General features: G+C 36.9%; 1 protein-coding gene across 1 annotated transcript in view; it reads left to right on the top strand.

Annotated features, from left to right (window-relative positions):
- Nucleotides 1-20,510, top strand: part of LOC128222072 (dipeptidyl peptidase 9-like) — a 42,733-nt gene extending 22,223 nt beyond the window's left edge. The window contains exons 12-23 of the mRNA XM_052930859.1: nucleotides 359-423; nucleotides 1,325-1,395; nucleotides 2,364-2,445; nucleotides 5,922-6,048; nucleotides 6,886-7,002; nucleotides 8,019-8,079; nucleotides 9,941-10,052; nucleotides 12,264-12,366; nucleotides 15,268-15,317; nucleotides 16,393-16,535; nucleotides 18,526-18,637; nucleotides 19,112-20,510. Coding sequence (XP_052786819.1) covers nucleotides 359-423; nucleotides 1,325-1,395; nucleotides 2,364-2,445; nucleotides 5,922-6,048; nucleotides 6,886-7,002; nucleotides 8,019-8,079; nucleotides 9,941-10,052; nucleotides 12,264-12,366; nucleotides 15,268-15,317; nucleotides 16,393-16,535; nucleotides 18,526-18,637; nucleotides 19,112-19,204 — 1,136 coding nt within the window. The 3' untranslated portion in view covers nucleotides 19,205-20,510. The remainder of the gene's footprint in view (nucleotides 1-358; nucleotides 424-1,324; nucleotides 1,396-2,363; nucleotides 2,446-5,921; nucleotides 6,049-6,885; nucleotides 7,003-8,018; nucleotides 8,080-9,940; nucleotides 10,053-12,263; nucleotides 12,367-15,267; nucleotides 15,318-16,392; nucleotides 16,536-18,525; nucleotides 18,638-19,111) is intronic.
- Nucleotides 20,511-21,559: the final 1,049 nt, after the last annotated feature.

Here is a 21,559-nt window from a genome sequence, read left to right as displayed (position 1 = left end):
TTCTAGAACAAAAAAAGTACTTCAGAAATAACTCAAGAACAAAAATCCATACTTAGTTACATCTTTTGATATAGAATATTTTTATGAAGATTTTTAACCAAAGATTTTAACCAACATATGAGAGAAAACGCTTGAAATCTCACAACCTCTTTGGTAGAAGGTGGACACCTTATCGACTACACCACTCTCACCCTGTAGGGGCATTGTCGGATACCCCCGATACAATATTACGTGTGTGTACCATTATGAAGTGTAACGGAAAATGTACCGTGACGATGCTGGTGGGGATGGAATCCACAACCTCTTCGATGAAACATTCTCACCTGAACTGTTAACAGAACAAATTGAAACATTTCAGGCTTGAACTGTGATACGGAAGTTGTGCCAATAACGACAGGAGAATGGGAGGTGTCAACCAAAGACGTCAGTAACTTTTCTTTAACTCATTGTCTGAATGAAAAAACCAATTACTATGTTAAATAGGACACAGAAAAGGGTTTTAAACCATCCAAGAATTGCAACAGTACTGAGTTGTGGGTGGGATAAACCACAGATTGACCTTTTGTTGTATTGCCTATGACAGTTTTCATGCCCTGTCATTTGTTTTATTTGGCGATACAAGCAAAATTTTGTTGAAAACACAGATTCCGATGGTGATCAGGGATTGCCTACCTGGGTTTTTTGGAGTTTGGGTCTTAAAATATCCATTTTGTTGATGAAATGTATTGAAGTTGTGCATTTCGTGAAATTTTAATATATTTTGAGAAGAATGCAAGTTGTTTGGAGACAATTGGTTAAAAGATAAGTTAGTTACTAGCTTTACAAAAACACCATTGTCCATACTAGGGTCTTAACATGTCAATATTTAATAAAAATATTAGTTTTTTGGGGGGGGATTTTTTTCCTTTGATTTTTTTTTTATATTTAGGGTTTTGTGATTGATGATCATGTTCCAAATAATTTTGGTCCTGAAAAAAATAAGTTTGACTTGTTTTATATTTTGGAAGGGAGTGTGGCCATAGGGTCATGTGAACGCAACTACCGCCTGTGAGAAAAACAGACAAGTGATGGCATCCCCTTGCAGTCATCTTGTTCATTTGTTCAAAATTTTCTTTTTGCAAAAGTTTCCAACATTTAAACATTTTTTTGAAATAGTGGAATTAACTCTTTAGGTAACTTGGTGTCGTAAAAGAATAATCAATAGACTGAGAAATATAAGAAGAAAAAAAAGTATGAATTTCCAACAGTATGAAAGATTTCACAGTATATGATGTACTTTATTATGCATTATTTTTTTCATAGTTGAGTTGTTTTCTATTTTTAGATGTGGGTAGATGAAGAGAGAGAACTTGTCTACTTTATGGGTCTGAAGGACACACCCCTAGAAACCCACTTGTGAGTAGATTTTATTGAAGGTCTCAATGATATTCAAGCCGATATACGAAATCAATATAAAGATAATCGACTAGTCAAGGCTGTTTTTTTAATGTCACTGATTTTGTATCTTAATTACTGATATATCACGACACATGTATCTTTCAAATATTTTGCGTATTTTTCCAATTTTAAAATTTACTGTCTGTCTACCGTAATACGTAATTTCCAGTTAAGTTAAAAATAGCGTCGGTATATGTATCTTCACAAATCACATGCTTTTCACATTCTTAATTTACACACTATGAAATGGGAAACCATTATGTGCTATTTTTAAAGTGGTCAACTCAGGTTTGACAGCAAAATAATATTCTTTTGATTATGTGATGTATTAAAGGGACTGTACACCAGATTGGCACCAAAAATTTTTTTTCTGTAACGAATTATTTAATAAAATGTTTTACTCATTGATATAATAATTATAAAAAAGAATACAAAAATTAAAAAATAATTGTGTCGAAGACCAGGTCGAACCGGTGTCCCCAAAATTGCAGTCCAGTGTTGTATCCACTGAGCTACGAAGGCTTGCTCTAAACGGGTGATATAATTAAGTTATAGACCTTACTCGGTAATATCAAGTGATAACACTGACTAGCTAATCACGCATAAGGAATGAATTCCACTAGGTAGACATACCCAGTAATCTTTTTTAATGGAAAAATACGAAAACACTGCGAAAAATAAATTAATTGTAAACTTTGTGGTACTTCAGTTAGTAAGTTTCAATGCATTGTACACATCGATACAAAGATTATGTCAGTTTTCAACAATTTTCTTCTCTTTTTTTGTATTTCATCATACGGAGTACAGTCCCTTTAACAGCCTCATTCTAACTGATTTGAAAGTCTTGTTTTGAGGAAATAGTGAAATTGCCGATTTCAGAACCATCTGGTGTCTAGTCCCTTTAACCTTTAAAGCATGTATTTCAGATATGTGACGTCGTACAAAAATCCGGGCAATATAGTGAGGTTGACCCAGGCAGGGTTCTCACACAGTGTGTCCTTCAATAAGGTTAGCGTTATAATTTATATCTGTTAAGTTGTTTAGTCTACGAGATAATATTTACAATGACAGTTTTTCATACTGAAATATTGTTGTTTATGTCATTAATATGCATAATTCCTGAATTAAGATATCCACCAATTAAAAGTGATAATCATTGCAAAAAATACGCCCATTCAGGAATCATTGCTCGTAGCGGTTGTTACTAATTCGCTCGTCAACGTCCATACAAAATATGTGTAGGTGATGTACCGCTATCAAAACTTTGCTAATTGACACCAGTGCTATTTGCAAATTAGGGCCCCTTTGTTGACAGTTTGCTACTCTCAAAAATTGTCTTCTTGGAAACGCACCAGATCTGATGCTTACGTCTCTAAATCGTGTTTTTGGTGAATTTTGTGTAAAAAGTATTTTTTCGAGTACTTGAGTAGTGATTTGGTACTTGGGTACTCGAACGATTGATCAAGTACTCAATAATTGGGTACTCGTTGCCATCCCTACTTTATATCTGTCTTTTTGTATGTGAAGGTTCAGTGCAACACTAGCCTTTCAGCTCAAGAGTTGAGGAGGGGGAGGGGGGCTGTGTCCTGCCCTTTTTTGCTAGCACTCTTCTGCCCTCATGGAACCCAGCATTGGCTTCCTTCTGCCTAAATGCTTCAGATTATCAAATAATTATTTTGCTTTGATTAAAACTAAAAAAATGATTAAAAAATCATAAAACATTGGTATATTTGGAAGTTACAAGCTTATATTACTTCAATAAAGCACATTCACTGACATTTTCTGTGAAATTCATAATGTTAAAATTGTTCAAAGCCTGAGACTATGTGCCCTTTTAGAGTTAAGTTTAAACATATTTTATTCATCATGTATATCAAACATTATATTGCAATATTGTATTAAAAATAACACACATGTGAACCTTTGGCAATGACAGGGAGATAGATTTAGGTCTCAAAAGCGGTAGTTTGGGTTCAAAAGCGGTAGTTGGGTTCAAAAGCGGTAGTTTGGGTTCAAAAGCGGTAGTTTGGGTTCAAAAGCGGTAGTTTGGGTTCAAAAGCGGTAGTTTGGGTTCAAAAGCGGTAGTTTGGGTTCAAAAGCGGTAGTTTGGGTTCAAAAGCGGTAGTTTGGGTTCAAAAGCGGTAGTTTGGGTTCAAAAGCGGTAGTTTGGGTTCAAAAGCGGTAGTTTGGGTTCAAAAGCGGTAGTTTGGGTTCAAAAGCGGTAGTTTGGGTTCAAAAGCGGTAGTTTGGGTTCAAAAGCTGTAGTTTGGGTTCAAAAGCGGTAGTTTGGGTTCAAAAGCGGTAGTTTGGGTTCAAAAGCGGTAGTTTGGGTTCAAAAGCGGTAGTTTGGGTTCAAAAGCTGTAGTTTGGGTTCAAAAGCGGTAGTTTGGGTTCAAAAGCGGTAGTTTGGGTTCAAAAGCGGTAGTTTGGGTTCAAAAGCGGTAGTTTGGGTTCAAAAGCGGTAGTTTGGGTTCAAAAGCGGTAGTTTGGGTTCAAAAGCTGTAGTTTGGGTTCAAAAGCTGTAGTTTGGGTTCAAAAGCGGTAGTTTGGGTTCAAAAGCGGTAGTTGGGTTCAAAAGCGGTAGTTTGGGTTCAAAAGCGGTAGAATTTCTAATTCCTTTAATTTTCAGTCAAAAACAATGATGGAAACAATGTAAACAAAAACTTATATTAAGAAAAAAAATGTAAATCTATAAAAAAAATATTTTAAAAATGCTGATTAATAGTAGGATGCCAATTAACAAAGAATGCTGATTAGTGGTGTGGTGTACCATACTGGTAACTTAGCAATGATCTCGACAAGTGTCAAGTGATTTGAAAAGTTGTTTATTGCACTATGTTCTTTAAAGTGACAGATTAATATGGTACTTCGGCATGGTTGATAAAATTTTGAGGTTTTTTAAAGAAAATTTAAGGCCAATTTGATATAATTTTGCGTTTTTTTAAAAGAGCTTACAATAACAGTAGATTTCGACGGGAAAGCGGTATGGCGTTAGAAGGGTCTCAAAAGCGGTATATTTTACCTACCACCGGTGTAGACATCACATGTTTGATTATGATATACACTTGGCCCAAACATCACGAAAATACTTAAGTCAAATCTCAATCTCAGTCTCAACTCATTTTACCACATAGCATCAAAAGTTATAAAAAACCATATATGTTCTTACACCTTTCAAAAAAACACTCTATCATAAAATGTGTTGATTTAAACTTTTTAGTCAAGATTCCAAGGGAAAATTATTCTACAGACAAAAATTTATTTGAGTACAATTCATTGTAAATACAGTAAAACTGAGGTCGTTCGAACAGGCGGTCGTTCGAGAACTAGCAATCACTCGAAGCTTGGGTTCTCTCGAGGTTTCAGCTTGGACCCCGGCGTCCTCGAGCGATCACAGTTTTACTGTAACAAATACTCGAGCATATTATTTGCTGTAGAATTAGTTTTCTTCAAAATATTGATGAAACATTTTTATCAACACAATCTAAGAGAAAGTATGTTTTTAAAAAGTACAAAAACTTGCAAGATTTTGAATCATTCTATGCTTTTATGTGGTAGAATGATTTGAGATTTGACTTGTGTATTTTTGTGATATTTGGGCCTGGTATAACTCCAGAAGCTTACAATGCACCAAAACCTTCAAATGCTAAGTTCACTCTTCGACAGTAGTAAACAAAGTTTCAAAAACCTTTAAGTGTTTACAATTCAAATCATATTTTTTTCCAACAAAAAGTCTATGGTGAATGTAATATTTTAAGTGTTTTATCTACAATTCGAATAAAAAAAATTCCCTACAAAAAATCTATGGCCAATGTAATATTTTAAGTGAAATACAATTATGAAAAAGAAAAAACACAGAAAGTCTATGGCGAATGTTATATTTTATGTGTTTTATCTACAATTCGAATAACTTTTTCTCCCTACAGAAAATCTATGGCCAATGTAATATTTTAAGTGAAATACAATATGAAAAAAATAACCCACAGAAAGTCTATGGTGAATGTTATATTTAAAGTGAAATACAACATGAATAAAATAAAAATCTCACAGAAAGTGTATGACGAATATAATATTTTAAGTGTTATACAATTCGAATCACAGTCTACAGTGTCCTGCTTTCGGTCTTTTACTAGAGTTTGATTGAGAGTTTAGTTTCTTAAAACATTTCGACAAACCTTTTCACAAAACCACTGCCTGATGTAGCACTATCAAAACATTATTTTGGAAACAGGTTTGAGATAACAAATCATCTTATCAAACTCTGGTTATAAAACGAAGGCAGGGCTCTTTAAGCGTCATAGACTGCCCTTTTTTTTCATTCAAAATAGTGAAGAAAAAGAAAAGTTGTCTTTGTTTTAAGTCATCATTTCAAGGAAAATGTTGCCTTCAGACGTAGCATATGTGACGTAACTAATCACGTGGTATACACACACTGGTCTATGGCAATTGTAAATACTTTAACTAATTTCTTTGATGCATTTTAGGAGTGTTCCATATTTGTGAGCGTGTACAGCTCCACAAACTGTGCCCCTATGTCCACACTTTACAAGGTCAATGTAACGGACAACGGGGTAGCTACACAGCCAGTAGGCCTGCTCATGCCCTCTACACGTAAGTTGTGTTGACATATATCCACTGTGTACATGAGTGTGTGTTTACACATATCCACTGTGTACATGATTGTGTGTTTACACATATCCACTGTGTACATGTGTATGTTTACACATATCCACTGTGTACATGATTGTGTGTTTACACATATCCACCGTGTACATGATTGTGTGTTTACAAAAATCCACCGTGTACATGATTGTGTGTTTACACATATCCACCGTGTACATAAGTGTGTGTTTACACATATCCACCGTGTGTACATGAGTGTGTGTTTACACATATCCACCGTGTACATGATTGTGTGTTTACACATATCCACCGTGTACATGAGTGTGTGTTTACACATATCCACTGTGTGTACATGAGTGTGTGTTTACACAAATCCACTGTACATGTCTCTTTTTGCTCTACAAACATGCCTCTATGTCCACATTATACTGGTCAATATAACAGACCAAGATGTAACTACACAGCCACTAAGCTTATTGACGCCTGCTACACAGGACTAGTGTGAAAAAGACAGTTTTTAAAAAGAATCCATGTGCTTTGTTGAAAGAGTGTAGGACAAAATCCCCCCGGACAAAATCTCAACACATATATATTGGTTAAAACTAAAACCAACACATTCAAAAGTTGGTATTGTTTAGAAAAGTAATACATCAAATTTTGATACTCATATAGTTTTTTTAAACGCACATCTTTCATATTTCTGCTGTTTGGTCTCAGCGGATATATGTTTAAACACAAGATTAGACGTCACAAGACTTAGTGACCATTTTCTTTACTGGTAACAATTTTCTCTACTGGTGTCTGTATTGATGTGTCATTTTACAGCCTGTTCCGACTACATCCCTCCAGAGATGTTTAACTTCAAAAGCAAGTCTGGCTTCACCATGTATGGGATGTATTACAAGCCCCAGGGGTACCAGCCAGGGGTGAAATATCCTACAGGTAAGTGTAGATTACTAAGGATAACTACTTTTATGTTATTGCTATATCAGTAGTGGTAGACTTAGCGCCAGGTATCGTATCTAGCTTCACCATATATGGAATGTATCACACCCCCAGGGCTGGTACCGTAAATAGGGGGTATAAGACACAGGCAAAAAAATCCGTGAAAATCTGTGAAAAAAAATTTCAATAACCATGTTATGGGTTATAGGACGCATAGAAAAATGGCAAAATCGTCTGCCGCGATCGGCCACCATGTTTGTTGACAGTGATGAAATTATTATTTTTCGTGAAAATGGCGATGGTTATTTTTAAAACCATACAATACTAATACAAAGCAAAATATGTTTCATTGTTTATTCGTTTCATGTTATATAAAACATTGCAAATTATTTAAAATGAAACACATTCAACCAGCACATAAACAAACAAACTGTAAAGCACACAAAATGTCATTCGCTTAAATGGCGCCCCGCTGCAGGATTGCCGTGCTGTGTAGCATAGCTGATGACAGCTACCTTTTCTCGTGCTGTGTACTCATAAAACATCTTAAGTCATTTTCCTAAGACTTTTCTCACTGGCCCTTTGATATAATAAAAAAAATTAAATCTTAAATGCTTAATATTCGTTAATTTTATGTAATTTAGGTACTTTTTAAGGTCAAAAACACTTGAACACTCCATAAAATTCCACTATAAAAATTTGAAGATGCACTCTTACTTAATGCATTATTCAGTAAGTAGTTAAGGGTTTATCAGTCAAAATTGATGTATGTTATTCATGTGTATGTATTGATTTTAAATAAGTATCACTTTAAGGAAATCGCTTAAAGTTAAGAAATGACATGCGTACCACCCAAGGGTAAAATATTCTGACATGTAATTTGTCTGCATTATAGAGAATGAAGGAATTACTCCACGTTGTTCCAGATTTTACAAAAAAAAATAATTAATTGGTAACTGTAAAATGTATTTCCAATTATGATATTGATTTTTTTTTCTCCTGTGTGTTTGCAGTACTGTTTGTGTATGGTGGACCCCATGTCCAGCTGGTGTCAAACTCCTTCAAAGGGCTTAAGTAAGTATTTACTTACGACCAAACCAATTTTATAGTCAGTTGGTAATTAAAAAAATTAGTGTGTTTTAACCCTTAAGCTGCTGATGGCGATTTTTAAGGCTTTGCAAACAGCTTGGAACCAGACCAGACGCTGAGTAACTTGGCGCCTGGTCAGGTTGCAAGCTGTTTGCCACTCAGTCAATATCCCCAAAGTTTTAAGTAAATTGAAAGAAATTTAGAATAAACCAGACAACATTTTTGAGCAGACGACAATTTACCCAGCATGCAAAGGGTTAATATAGTACTGTTAAGACCAAACTTTACACCCGTGTGCACAAGGAGTGCACTCTTAGTGAACAAGATGTGCAATATGGATAAAATAATGTAGTCCATAGTTTATTAGATAAGCCAGTATTGATTTTCATGTCCACTCATATTGGCCTTACTATACATATTGATTTAATATCTCTGATAAGATCCTTTCCTCTACCAGTTAATTGTATGTTCTTGTTTAAAACCTTTAGAGCTTAACACTTAAGATTACTTTAACACCATTCTCCAACAATTACAATAACATTATTATATAAAGCTTGATAAAATAAAAAAAGCCTACCTACCCTACCTGTTTTTGAAAAGGGTGTAACCCTAACCAAAGCATAATTTTATTTTTTTGGCCTAATGGCAATTCAATTTAAACATATCACCCCTGGGGGAAAGGCATACTTAATTTATGCCACCCCCCTACAGAAGCAAATTTACCTTTGTTGGGTCCAAATTAGTGAAAAAAGACAACCGTCTATTCTATTTAAATAATTGCCTTCACCCCGTGGGTTAAATGTTTTTATGGAATAGCCCTAATAAAAAATATTCAAATTTATTCATCTCAGGATAGGGGCCAATATTGCGAACAGTCACAAATCTGAGTTCAGACTCAAGCGGCAAAACTGCAACTTTTTGTTTCATTGTAATTTTCTTTCTAGTTTAGTTTTGATGATGAAATTTGCTGTATTTTATAACTACTCAAAATTGTAAAATTAGTTATAGTCAAACCCCTTAGACTCAAACTCCCAGGGGCTTTCATGCAGAATTGGACATTTCATTTTTGCAATTGAAGTGTAGCCTGGATAAGCCGGTGCTTAATGTGTTTCACTAAAGGTTCTCTCCCAAAATTACTTTATTTGACCTTTTTATTTCCCCCAAAAATTAAAGCTACACACGGTAGCTGCCGAGAGCTATGCAAAAGTGATACTCTCAATGAATGAGGTTTTTTCCCACCTCAGATAAGTAGATCCAAAAATTTGGCCATGCTTGAAGGCATTATCTTGCCCACAGGCAAAGATAAAACAAGTACCCATATATGGAACTCCTTTTTTATTGTCATCACACAATTACCTCCCTTGTTGAAGACCGTTGTCTGTAACATGATGGAAACCTTGTCTTGTGGCAATATTTAAAATCCAAATTCAGTACTTTTTGCTTCTAATGGCACCCAAAAAAAATTTCCACCCTGCATTCAAGAAACAATGCTGCACTCTTCTCAGAACTATATAACGAGCAATTTGACTATTTACATAATCTGAATCACTGCCACATATCCATGACAACCACACAAATTATTTTCACTACGCTCAAAAGAGTTCTAGCAAAAAAGTACATTTTTACTTATTTTCTTTAACAGAGCTCAAGTAAGATAGGTTCATCCCAACCCTCGCGCAGTGTGTTCTGGGGAAACTCGGTAAACCTTGTTTCCATAAAACACCCTTCGCTCTGGTTTGGATGAACCTATCTTACACGAGCGGCCATGGAAGATAGTTATAATTTCAATCAAATGTTTCATCCAAAAATGAACCTTAAACCTTATTTCATCTCTTTTCTTACACAGATATCTCAGATTACACACGTTAGCAACCCAGGGCTATGCAGTAGTGATCCTGGACGGGCGGGGCTCGTCATGTCGGGGACTCAAGTTTGAGAGTCACATCAAGAACAGACTGGTTTGTTCTTTCAGCTTACCCCAACTTTTATTGTTAAAGCTGCACTCGCATAGATTATCTCAATTCAGAATTGGCTGATTTTGGCATCAATGCCTTCAATTCAGAATTGGCTGCTTTTGGCACCAATGCCTTTAATTCAGAATTGGCTGCTTTTGGCACCAATGCCTTTAATTCAGAATTGGCTGCTTTTGGCATCAATGTCTTCGATTCAGAATTGGCTGCTTTTGGCATCAATGCCTTCGATTCAGAATTGGCTGCTTTTGGCATCAATGCCTTCAATTCAGAATTGGCTGCTTTTGGCATCAATGCCTTCAATTCAGAATTGGCTGCTTTTGGCATCAATGCCTTCAATTCAGAATTGGCTGCTTTTGGCATCAATGCCTTCAATTCAGAATTGGCTGCTTTTGGCATCAATGCCTTCAATTCAGAATTGGCTGCTTTTGGCACCAATGCCTTCAATTCAGAATTGGCTGCTTTTGGCACCAATGCCTTCAATTCAGAATTGGCTGCTTTTGGCACCAATGCCTTCAATTCAGAATTGGCTGCTTTTGGCACCAATGCCTTCAATTCAGAATTGGCTGCTTTTGGCATCAATGCCTTCAATTCAGAATTGGCTGCTTTTGGCATCAATGCCTTCAATTCAGAATTGGCTGCTTTTGGCACCAATGCCTTCAATTCAGAATTGGCTGCTTTTGGCACCAATGCCTTCAATTCAGAATTGGCTGCTTTTGGCACCAATGCCTTCAATTCAGAATTGGCTGCTTTTGGCACCAATGCCTTCAATTCAGAATTGGCTGCTTTTGGCACCAATGCCTTCAATTCAGAATTGGCTGCTTTTGGCACCAATGCCTTCAATTCAGAATTGGCTGCTTTTGGCACCAATGCCTTCAATTCAGAATTGGCTGCTTTTGGCACCAATGCCTTCAATTCAGAATTGGCTGCTTTTGGCACCAATGCCTTCAATTCAGAATTGGCTGCTTTTGGCACCAATGCCTTCAATTCAGAATTGGCTGCTTTTGGCACCAATGCCTTCAATTCAGAATTGGCTGCTTTTGGCACCAATGCCTTCAATTCAGAATTGGCTGCTTTTGGCACCAATGCCTTCAATTCAGAATTGGCTGCTTTTGGCACCAATGCCTTCAATTCAGAATTGGCTGCTTTTGGCACCAATGCCTTCAATTCAGAATTGGCTGCTTTTGGCACCAATGCCTTCAATTCAGAATTGGCTGCTTTTGGCACCAATGCCTTCAATTCAGAATTGGCTGCTTTTGGCACCAATGCCTTCAATTCAGAATTGGCTGCTTTTGGCACCAATGCCTTCAATTCAGAATTGGCTGCTTTTGGCACCAATGCCTTCAATTCAGAATTGGCTGCTTTTGGCACCAATGCCTTCAATTCAGAATTGGCTGCTTTTGGCACCAATGCCTTCAATTCAGAATTGGCTGCTTTTGGCATCAATGCCTTCAATTCAGAATTGGCTGCTTTTGGCATCAATACCTTCAATTCAGAATTGGCTGCTTTTGGCATCAATGCCTTCAATTCAGAATTGGCTGATTTTGGCATCAATACCTTCAATTCAAAATTGGCTGATTTTGGCATCAATACCTTCAATTCAGAATTGGCCAGGTGCATCTTGAAGGGGAGAGCTTCCCCTAAACGGAAAAACTGGTCCCTGCAAATCAGGGCAAGGTTTTCAAAAAGTTTCTGTTGAACCACCTTAAATAGTGAAGTTACTGACCAGCAACTACTTACTCTACTTAAAATTAATTTATTTTTTCAAATTTGAATTGAAACAATTGCCATTTGAACGTCCATTTGGGTCGGCAGTCGGTTCATATTGACAACACTGGTCACTGGTGATTAAATGTGTTCCCTTTACACAGTAAACACTCAAAGCAAGTATTTTTGGGGTCCTAGTGATGCTAGTCTCAAGCTTAGATATTGAGTCAGAGACTCAGGATTTGTGTGTCTAAAAAAAAACTGAGGTTAATATTTGTTAATGATATTCTTTCAGGGAACTCCCTGGAACTCACTAGCTTAAAGATTAAGTCCGAGACTGAGGTTTTGGCGTCAAAGAAATAAATCTAAGGTTTATATTTGTTTAATTGATATTCTACCAAGCACTGTCTAGCTTAATGATTGAGACTTGGGGTTTTGGAGTCAAGGAATAATAAGCTGGGATAAATATTTGTTTAATTGATATTCTTCCAGGGCACCACGGAGATCGAGGACCAAGTTGAGGGGCTACAGTGGCTCATGTCAAATGTGGACTTTATAGACGAGAAGAGAGTTGCCATACATGGATGGTCTTATGGTGGGTGTGCCTTTGTGTGTTAAGGGTTTACAATCATTGCCATACATGGATGGTCTTATGGTGGGTGTGCTCGTGTGTGTTAAGTGTTTACAATCATTGCCATACATGGATGGTCTTATGGTGGGTGTGCCCGTGTGTGTTAAGGGTTTACAATCATTGCCATACATGGATGGTCTTATGGTGGATGTGTTAAGTGTTTACAATCATTGCCATACATACATGGATGGTCTTATGGTGGGTGTGCCCGTTTGTGTTTAAACTTATTTATTGTTACAACGATTGTGAAACTAGTTATTGCAACTTATATTTATCACTCTCGTTGGCACTGTGTTGCACAAGAATGTGGTCTTGTGTTGTGGGTGAAACCGGAGTACCCCGAGAAAACCCACTTGTCTGGCTTGGTGACAACTCACCAAACTCACATGCGCCCAGGCCTGGAATTGAACTCCGGTCGCCTTGGTGAGAAGTGAGTCTGCTAGCCACTGCGCTAACTGGACAACCAACATTTCCAGACCATGGGTTAGTGGGGGTATTCAATGTAATGATAAAGACTTGCACAAGCCAGATAGTATGCTGTTGCTGTTTGCTGGATTCTATCAAGGGACAGGTGTAGAACGCTCTATAAGAAGAGTTATTCTATGTCATGATAGACTTTGAACAGGGCATGGAGCATGTGGGTTTTGTGTGCTGGATATGATCAAGGGACAGGCATAGAACCCTCTATCAAAGACCATGGTAATCATTCTATTTCACGAAAAAGATTTGCACAGGCTAGGGAGTATACAAACTATGTTTTGCTTGATGGATTCAATCAAAGGACTTGCCACATATTTTTCAGTGTCTCTCAATTCATAACAGCATAGTCATGGAAATTGAGATCCTCTTCCAACAAGCCCAAATACTTAAGTTCATAAAAATAGATTGAAATTATAACCCACAAGCTTGAATATACATATAAACATAGAACAAAATACAGGGCTTGCTTCGGGCTTGCTGACTTCAATTTTGATCACTGATGTTTAATACATTGTATCTGTATTCACTAAGTTTACCGGGGTCAGGAGTGAAATATCTTACAGGTGAGTGTAAATAACGTAGGAGATGTGTATAAAAGAAGTGCGATACTTGAGACAAGTGTGAGACTTTAAGCAAGTGCGATAAGCAAGTGCGAGACTTTAAAGCAAGTGCGATAAGCAATTGTGAGACTTTAAGCAAGTGTGAGTGCGAGACTTTTAGCAAGTGTGAGACTTTAAGCAAGTGTGAGACTTTAAGCAAGTGCAAGACTTTAAGCAAGTGCGAGACTTTAAGCAAGTGTGAGACTTTGTGCGAGTGCGAGACTTTAAGCAAATGCGAGACTTTAAGCAAGTGCGAGACTTTAAGCAAATACTTTAAGCAAGTATGAGACTTTAAGCGAGTGCGAGACTTTAAGCAAGTGCAAGACTTTAAGCAAGTGTGAGACTTTAAGCGAGTGCAAGACTTTGTGCGAGTGCGAGACTTTAAGCAAATGTGAGACTTTAAGCAAGTGCGAGACTTTAAGCACACTTTAAGTAAGTGTGAGACTTTAAGCAAGTGTGAGACTTTAAGCAAGTGTGAGACTTTAAGCAAGTGCAAGACTTTAAGCAAGTGCGAGTGCGAGACTTTAAGCAAGTGTGAGACTTTAAGCAAGTGTGAGACTTTAAGCAAGTGTGAGACTTTAAGCAAGTGCGAGACTTTAAGCGAGTGCTAGACTTTAAGCAAGTGTGAGACTTTAAGCGAGTGCGAGACTTTAAGCGAGTGCGAGACTTTAAGCAATTGCGAGACTTTAAACAAGTGTGAGACGTTAAGCAAGTGCGAGTGCAAGACTTTAAGCAATTGTGAGACTTTAAGCAAGTGCAAGACTTTAATCAAGTGCGAGACTTTAAGCAAGTATGAGACTTTAAGCGAGTGCGAGACTTTAAGCAAGTGTGAGACTTTAAGGGAGTGCGAGACTTTAAGCAAGTGTGAGACTTTAAGCAAGTGTGAGTGCGAGACTTTAAGCAAGTGTGAGACTTTAAGCAAGTGTGAGACTTTAAGCGAGTGCGAGACTTTAAGCGAGTGTGAGACTTTAAGCGAGTGCGAGACTTTAAGCAAGTGTGAGACTTTAAGCAAGTGCGAAACTTTAAGCAAGTGCAAGACTTTAAGCAAGTGCGAGACTTTAAGCAAGTACTTTAAGCAAGTATGAGACTTTAAGCAAGTGCGAGACTTTAAGCAAGTATGAGACTTTAAGCAAGTGCGAGACTTTAAGCAAGTACTTTAAGCAAGTATGAGACTTCAAGCAAGTGTGAGACTTCAAGCAAGTGTGAGACTTTAAGCGAGTGTGAGACTTTAAGCGAGTGCGAGACTTTAAGCGAGTGCGAGACTTTAAGCAAGTGTGAGACTTTAAGCAAGTGTGAGTCTTTAAGCGAGTGCGAGACTTTAAGCAAGTGCGAGTGCGAGACTTTAAGCAAGTGTGAGACTTTAAGCAAGTGTGAGACTTTAAGCACACTTTTAGCAAGTGTGAGACTTTAAGCAAGTGCAAGACTTTAAGCAAGTGTGAGTGTGAGACTTTAAGCAAGTGTGAGACTTTAAGCAAGTGCGAGACTTTAAGCAAGTGTGAGTGCAAGACTTTAAGCAAGTGTGAGACTTTAAGCAAGTGTGAAACTTTAAGCAAGTGCGAGACTATAAGCAAGTGCGAGTGCGAGACTTTAAGCAAGTGCGAGACTTAAAGCAGGTATCGTATCTGGCTTTACAAGGTGTTGGGCGTATTACATACCACATGGCTACCAGCCAAAGGGCCCTTCAAATAAAGGATTTTTTTTAACATAAGTAATCTGGTTAAATTTCACAAATGACATCACACCATGGTATGGTATAATTTGTTTTCATGGATGTTGTTTATTGCAGGAGGCTACCTTTCTTTAATGGGGTTGGCACAGAGACCCGATGTCTTCAAGGTAAGGTTCAAGGTGGTTTTTATGTAGATGTTTGTCTCTCATTTATTTTGTGAATTATATGCTTTCTGGTGGTTTATAGAGATTTATTAGTGAAATAAATGTGATATTTCACTGTATCAAACGTTAAAATATCATTTTGATATTTTTCACTGCTGAAAATAAGGCTGCTCTTGGTTCTTAATCAGACGTCAGCGCACACAGGGATGGGACACAATTGCAACGACGTCATTTCCGAAATGATCTTACGTGCCAAACAAATTTACTCGTTTTTTTTTTAAATGTGTAATAATATGACTTTTAATTCCAATTTTAGGCATATAATAAAAAGAAAAATTGTTTGTTTCTGTATAAGATAGCAGCATATTTTACCTAGTGAACATCAAAAGTGAATATTTCACTCGTGGCTAAGACACTCGTGAAACAAATTTTTGGTTCACATTCAGTGAAATATATTATGATCTTACACTAGGACAAGTAATTATCGTCTATGTAATATACATCTATGTATTGTACTTTTCATTAAGATATAAATTTTATGAATGCAGAAGAGTACACATATTGGACTCTGTAAGGGAAGAAGGTTGCTTCCAAAAAAGGTTAAAGCTGTACTCTCACAGACATACTATTTTTACAACTTTTTTTATTTTTTGTCTTGGAAAGAGCAAATATTTGCGTAAATATCTGCAAACCAATGATATAAGATTGCTGACAAAAAATCAGATCATAGATTTTCATATTTCTGTTGGAAAATTAATGTTTTATGGCTTAAACTGTTACTAACGGTTTAAGAAAAATGCATAAAACATCAATTTTTGAACTTAAATAGAAAAATCTGCGATCTGATTTTTTGTCAGCAGTCTTATATAACTGGTTTCTATGGATTTTCGCAAAAATTGGCTCATTCCAAGAAAAATAAAATAAAAAAAGGTGTCAAGCGTTCAATCTGTGAGAGTGCAGCTTTAAGATTCATTACCTTTCCATAACGCTAGCTCAGACCCTATATTGCTCAAATTGTTGAAAGTTATATAAGAATGCAGGGTTTGTTTTTAATTGCAATTTGTCTGGATATTTTCAGGTGTCAATCGCGGGCGCGCCAGTAGTTGATTGGAACTTGTATGACACTGGCTACACAGAGCGATACATGGACCTGCCCGACCATAATGATTATGGCTACAGACAAGGAAATGTTCTTACCTATGTGAAAAACTTCCCTGACCAGTAAGTGGGTAGCTACACACAGGGTAATTTTCTAGCTTATGTGAAAAACTTCCCTGACCAGTTAGTGTGTAGTTACACACAGAAAAATGTTCTAACATATGTGAAAAAAACTTCCCTGACCAGTAAGTTGGTAGCTACACACAGTGTAATTTTCTAGCTTATGTGAAAAACTTCCCTGACCAGTTAGTGTGTAGTTATAGTTACACACAGGAAAATGTTCTAACCTATGTGAAAAAACTTCCCTGACCTGTAAGTGGGTAGCTACACACAGTGTAATTTTCTAGCTTATGTGAAAAACTTCCCTGACCAGTTAGTGTGTAGTTACACACAGAAAAATGTTCTAACATATGTGAAAAAAACTTCCCTGACCAGTAAGTTGGTAGCTACACACAGTGTAATTTTCTAGCTTATGTGAAAAACTTCCCTGACCAGTTAGTGTGTAGTTACACACAGGAAAATGTTCTAACATATGTGAAAAAAACTTCCCTGACCAGTAAGTTGGTAGCTACACACAGTGTAATTTTCTAGCTTATGTGAAAAACTTCCCTGACCAGTTAGTGTGTAGTTACACACAGGAAAATGTTCTAACCTATGTGAAAAAACTTCCCTGACCTGTAAGTGGGTAGCTACACACAGTGTAATTTTCTAGCTTATGTGAAAAACTTCCCTGACCAGTTAGTGTGTAGTTACACACAGAAAAATGTTCTAACATATGTGAAAAAAACTTCCCTGACCAGTAAGTTGGTAGCTACACACAGTGTAATTTTCTAGCTTATGTGAAAAACTTCCCTGACCAATTAGTGTGTAGTTACACACAGAAAAATGTTCTAACATATGTGAAAAAAACTTCCCTGACCAGTAAGTTGGTAGCTACACACAGTGTAATTTTCTAGCTTATGTGAAAAACTTCCCTGACCAGTTAGTGTGTAGTTACACACAGGAAAATGTTCTAACATATGTGAAAAAAACTTCCCTGACCAGTTAGTTGGTAGCTACACACAGGGTAATTTTCTAGCTTATGTGAAAAACTTCCCTGACCAGTTAGTGTGTAGTTACACACAGAAAAATGTTCTAACATATGTGAAAAAAACTTCCCTGACCTGTAAGTTGGTAGCTACACACAGTGTAATTTTCTAGCTTATGTGAAAAACTTCCCTGACCAGTTAGTGTGTAGTTACACACAGGAAAATGTTCTAACATATGTGAAAAAACTTCCCTGACCAGTAAGTGGGTAGCTACACACAGGGTAATGTTCGAACATATGTGAAAAACTTCCCTGACCAGTTAGTGTGTAGTTACAGACAGGAAAATGTTCTAAAATATGTGAAAAACTTCCCTGACCAGTAAGTGGGTAGCTACACACAGTGTAATTTTCTAACATATGTGAAAAACTTCCCTGGCTAGTAAGTAGGTAGTTACAGGCAGGGAAATGTTCTAAGATATGTGAAAAACTTCCTTGACCAGTAAGTTGGTAGTTACAGACAAGGAAATGTTCTAACACATGGGAAAAACTTCCCTGACCAGTTAGTAGGTAGTTACACACAGGGAAATGTTCTAACATATTTGAAAAACTTCCCTGACCAGTTAGTGTGTAGTTACACGCAGGAAAATGTTTTAACATATGTGAAAAACTTCTCTGACCAGTAAGTGGGTAGTTACACACAGGGTAAATTTCTAACCTATGTGAAAAACTTCCCTGACCAGTAAGTGGGTAGCTACACACAGGGTAATGTTCTAACATATGTGAAAAACTTCCCTGACCAGTAAGTTGGTAGTTACACACAGGGTGTTGTTCTAACATATGTGAAAAACTTCCCTGACCAGTAAGTTGGTAGTTACAGACAAGGAAATGTTCTATTTTTTGCGAAAAACTTCCCTTGCAGGTAAGTAGGTAGTTATATACAGTGAAACATTCTAACATATGCAAAAACTTTCCTTACAGGCTGTTCATTTTACACATATTTATAACATTACTATCTGTATTTTCCAGGGAGAATCGACTGTTGATTATACATGGCCTGATGGATGAGAACGTCCATTTCAGCCATTCAAGCCTTTTGGTTGACGCTCTTATTAAAGAGTGTAAGCCTCATACTTTACAGGTGCGTTTGGTTTTCATAGTTGTATAATAAAAATAATATTATTTTACCTTTTAATTGGTGTGTAAGCTTATTTATACTCGCACTCTTGCCTTGCCCATTCGGCAAGTGCTCCGTTCAGATTGTTAGTCATTTTATGTTTTTTCGACCATGGTGCACAGACAGAATGTAACCCTGGCTAGAGCTACCCTGGTTCTTTAACGTGCACCAGTGTAAAGCACTGTCACACGGGACCCCAATTTAACATCCCTCCTGGAAGACAAATAGGAACTTTTCAGTGATGCAGCAGGGAATCGAACCTGGGACTCCTTGCTGGAAGACTATTAGTATTGCGGCAGGGAATCGAACCTGCGACCCCTGGATTGACAATCATGTGTGTTACCACTAGACCTCAGATCTGCCACCCTTTTCTGCAGCACTCTGTACTTTTTAAAATCTTTTAAAGCCCTATGTAAATGCTGACATTTCTATTTGCAGGTTTATCCCAACGAGCGGCACGGAATCAGAGGTCACGAGGCCGGCGAACACTATAGAACACTTGTACTCAACTTCCTCAAACATAACTTGTGATAATGTCTGGATCTAGCCCTTAACACCACTGACTTAAGTGTGAGAATAACACAGCCATTGAACACAGCTGAAAAGAATTGTGGAGAAATTCCTTAAAGCTGCACTCTCACAGATTGTCAGTGTTGACACTTTTGTCTCCGAATCAGCTGATTTGGGAATCAATGCCTTCAATTCAATCATATTAGATAATTCACAATAGAACAAATTTTAATCGTTTGGTTAAACTGCCAAAAAGCTCATTTGTTAAGGCATTAGTAATGCTTTTAGCCATAAAACATCAATTTTTGAAGTTAAATTTGATAAAGTGCGTTCTGATCTTCTGTCAGCAGTGTAATATCACTGGTTTTCAGACATTTACGCAAAAATTGGCTCATTCAAAGACAAACAAATAAAAAAGTTGTCAAAACGATCAATCTGTGAGATTGCACCTTTAAGAATAACTTCCTAAAGCATGACTAGTGATAAACCAGCCTCGAACATGGTGAATTGTGTGAAGCATGGCATTTAATTTAAGAACTTAGTATTTTGAAATGAAGGATGGCACTAGAATCTACTAAAGGATATGTCATAGTTAAAAAGCTTTTGTCCAGTTTTCCTACAACTATGAAATCTTTAGTCTGAATTTCAACTGTGATAAAACATGGATTTTTTGTATTTGAGGCAGGATTTTTTGTCTGAGGCAGGATTTTTTGTCTTTAAGACAGGATTTTTTGTCTGAGGCAGGAATTTTTGTCTCTAAAACAGGATTTTTTGCCTGAGGCAGGAATTTATGTCTCTAAAGCAGGATTTTTTGTCTGAGGCAGGAATTTATGTCTCTAAAGCAGGATTTTTTGTCTGAGGCAGGAATTTATGTCTCTAAAGCAGGATTTTTTGTCTGAGGCAGGAATTTATGTCTCTAAAGCAGGATTTTTTGTCTGAGGCAGGAATTTATGTCTCTAAAGCAGGATTTTTTGTCTTTAAGACAGGATTTTTTGTCTTTAAGGCAGGAATTTTTGTCTGAGGCAGGAATTTTTGTCTTTAAGGCTGGAATTTTTGTCTTTGAGGCAGGGATTCTTGGCATCGAGGCATGATTTTTTGTCAAAAATGGACCTTTTGCAGATGAGGATTTTTGCCTAAATGTTAATGTGGTATATTAATCGAGATTATAATAATAGATATGAGTATACACAGATTCATTAAGGAGAGCTATTCCAGAAAATTATATAACACACGGGGGATGGCAATTATTTTCATGGTACATGTGTGAGTGTCTTTTTTTGCTAAATTGGACCCAAAAATGGTAAATCTGCTTCTGTGGGGGGGGGGGGGGGGGGGGGGGTATGATTTAGAAGTGTCTTGCCCCCATTGATTATATGTTTAAATGGAATAACCCTGACTGTTACTGAAGATTGTGTAAATATATATAATATATCATTGTGATATGGAGAACTGAATGCAATGCAATGATAACTCTGTACAGTATTAGAATGGAGCTATTACTCCTAGTTAGAAAGAAAACAGTGCATAATATGTAATTCATCTAAATATGACCAAACATTTTCAGTACAGTCGAAACCCATTGGATCGATATCGATGGGCATGATTTCCTTGTTGGCTCGATTTTGATTTTAAAGCTGCGTTCTCTCAGATTGAACATTTTGACAACTTTATAATTTTTGTCTTGGAACGAGCCAATTTTTGCAAAAATCCTTGGAAAACAGTTATATAAGACTGCTGACAAAAATTAGATCGCAGAATTTTATATTTAAGTTCAAAAATTGATGTTTTATGTATTTTTCTTAAACCGTTAGTTACGATTTAAGCCATAAAACATTAATTTTCAAAGGGAAATATGAAAATCTGCGATCTGATCTTTTGTCAGCAGTCTTATATCATTGGTATGTAGATATGAACGCAAAAATTTGCTCATTCCATGTGTCAAAACAGTAAATCTGTGAGCTTTAAGGACCAATTTCAGTTTACTCCATGTAAGTATTCCCGCTTGGCTCTATATTTGTGAGTCTCGGAAGTATTTTGGCCAGTCCCTGGGATATCGAGCCAACAGGTATCTCGACTGTACTTTAATCTCTTTATCTTAGGGAGTTAGGTTTTTTGGTGTGTTTTTTACTACCTAACTACTTGTCAAAATGAAAATCATGAAAAACGAAGGTGATGAAGAAACTTCGAGGAGTTCGAAAATACTTCTGTAAGTGTGCATTTTTGTGATATACTCGAGTAACGCCATACTATTTATTCATTAGTGGCCTTACGTCCATCTGTTAGCGAGCATTCGCATCTGCTTTGAAAATAATTATGATCATTATATGCCTCCCGGTTTGTTTATAGATAGATTTATCAGTGAAATAAAATTGATAT

This window comes from Mya arenaria, chromosome 16 (genome assembly GCF_026914265.1).
Source record: "Mya arenaria isolate MELC-2E11 chromosome 16, ASM2691426v1".
In the NCBI taxonomy this organism is placed as follows: Eukaryota; Metazoa; Mollusca; class Bivalvia; order Myida; family Myidae; genus Mya; species Mya arenaria.
The sequence above is the reverse complement of the archived record's forward strand: the minus strand, read 5'-3'. Positions and strand labels throughout refer to the sequence as shown.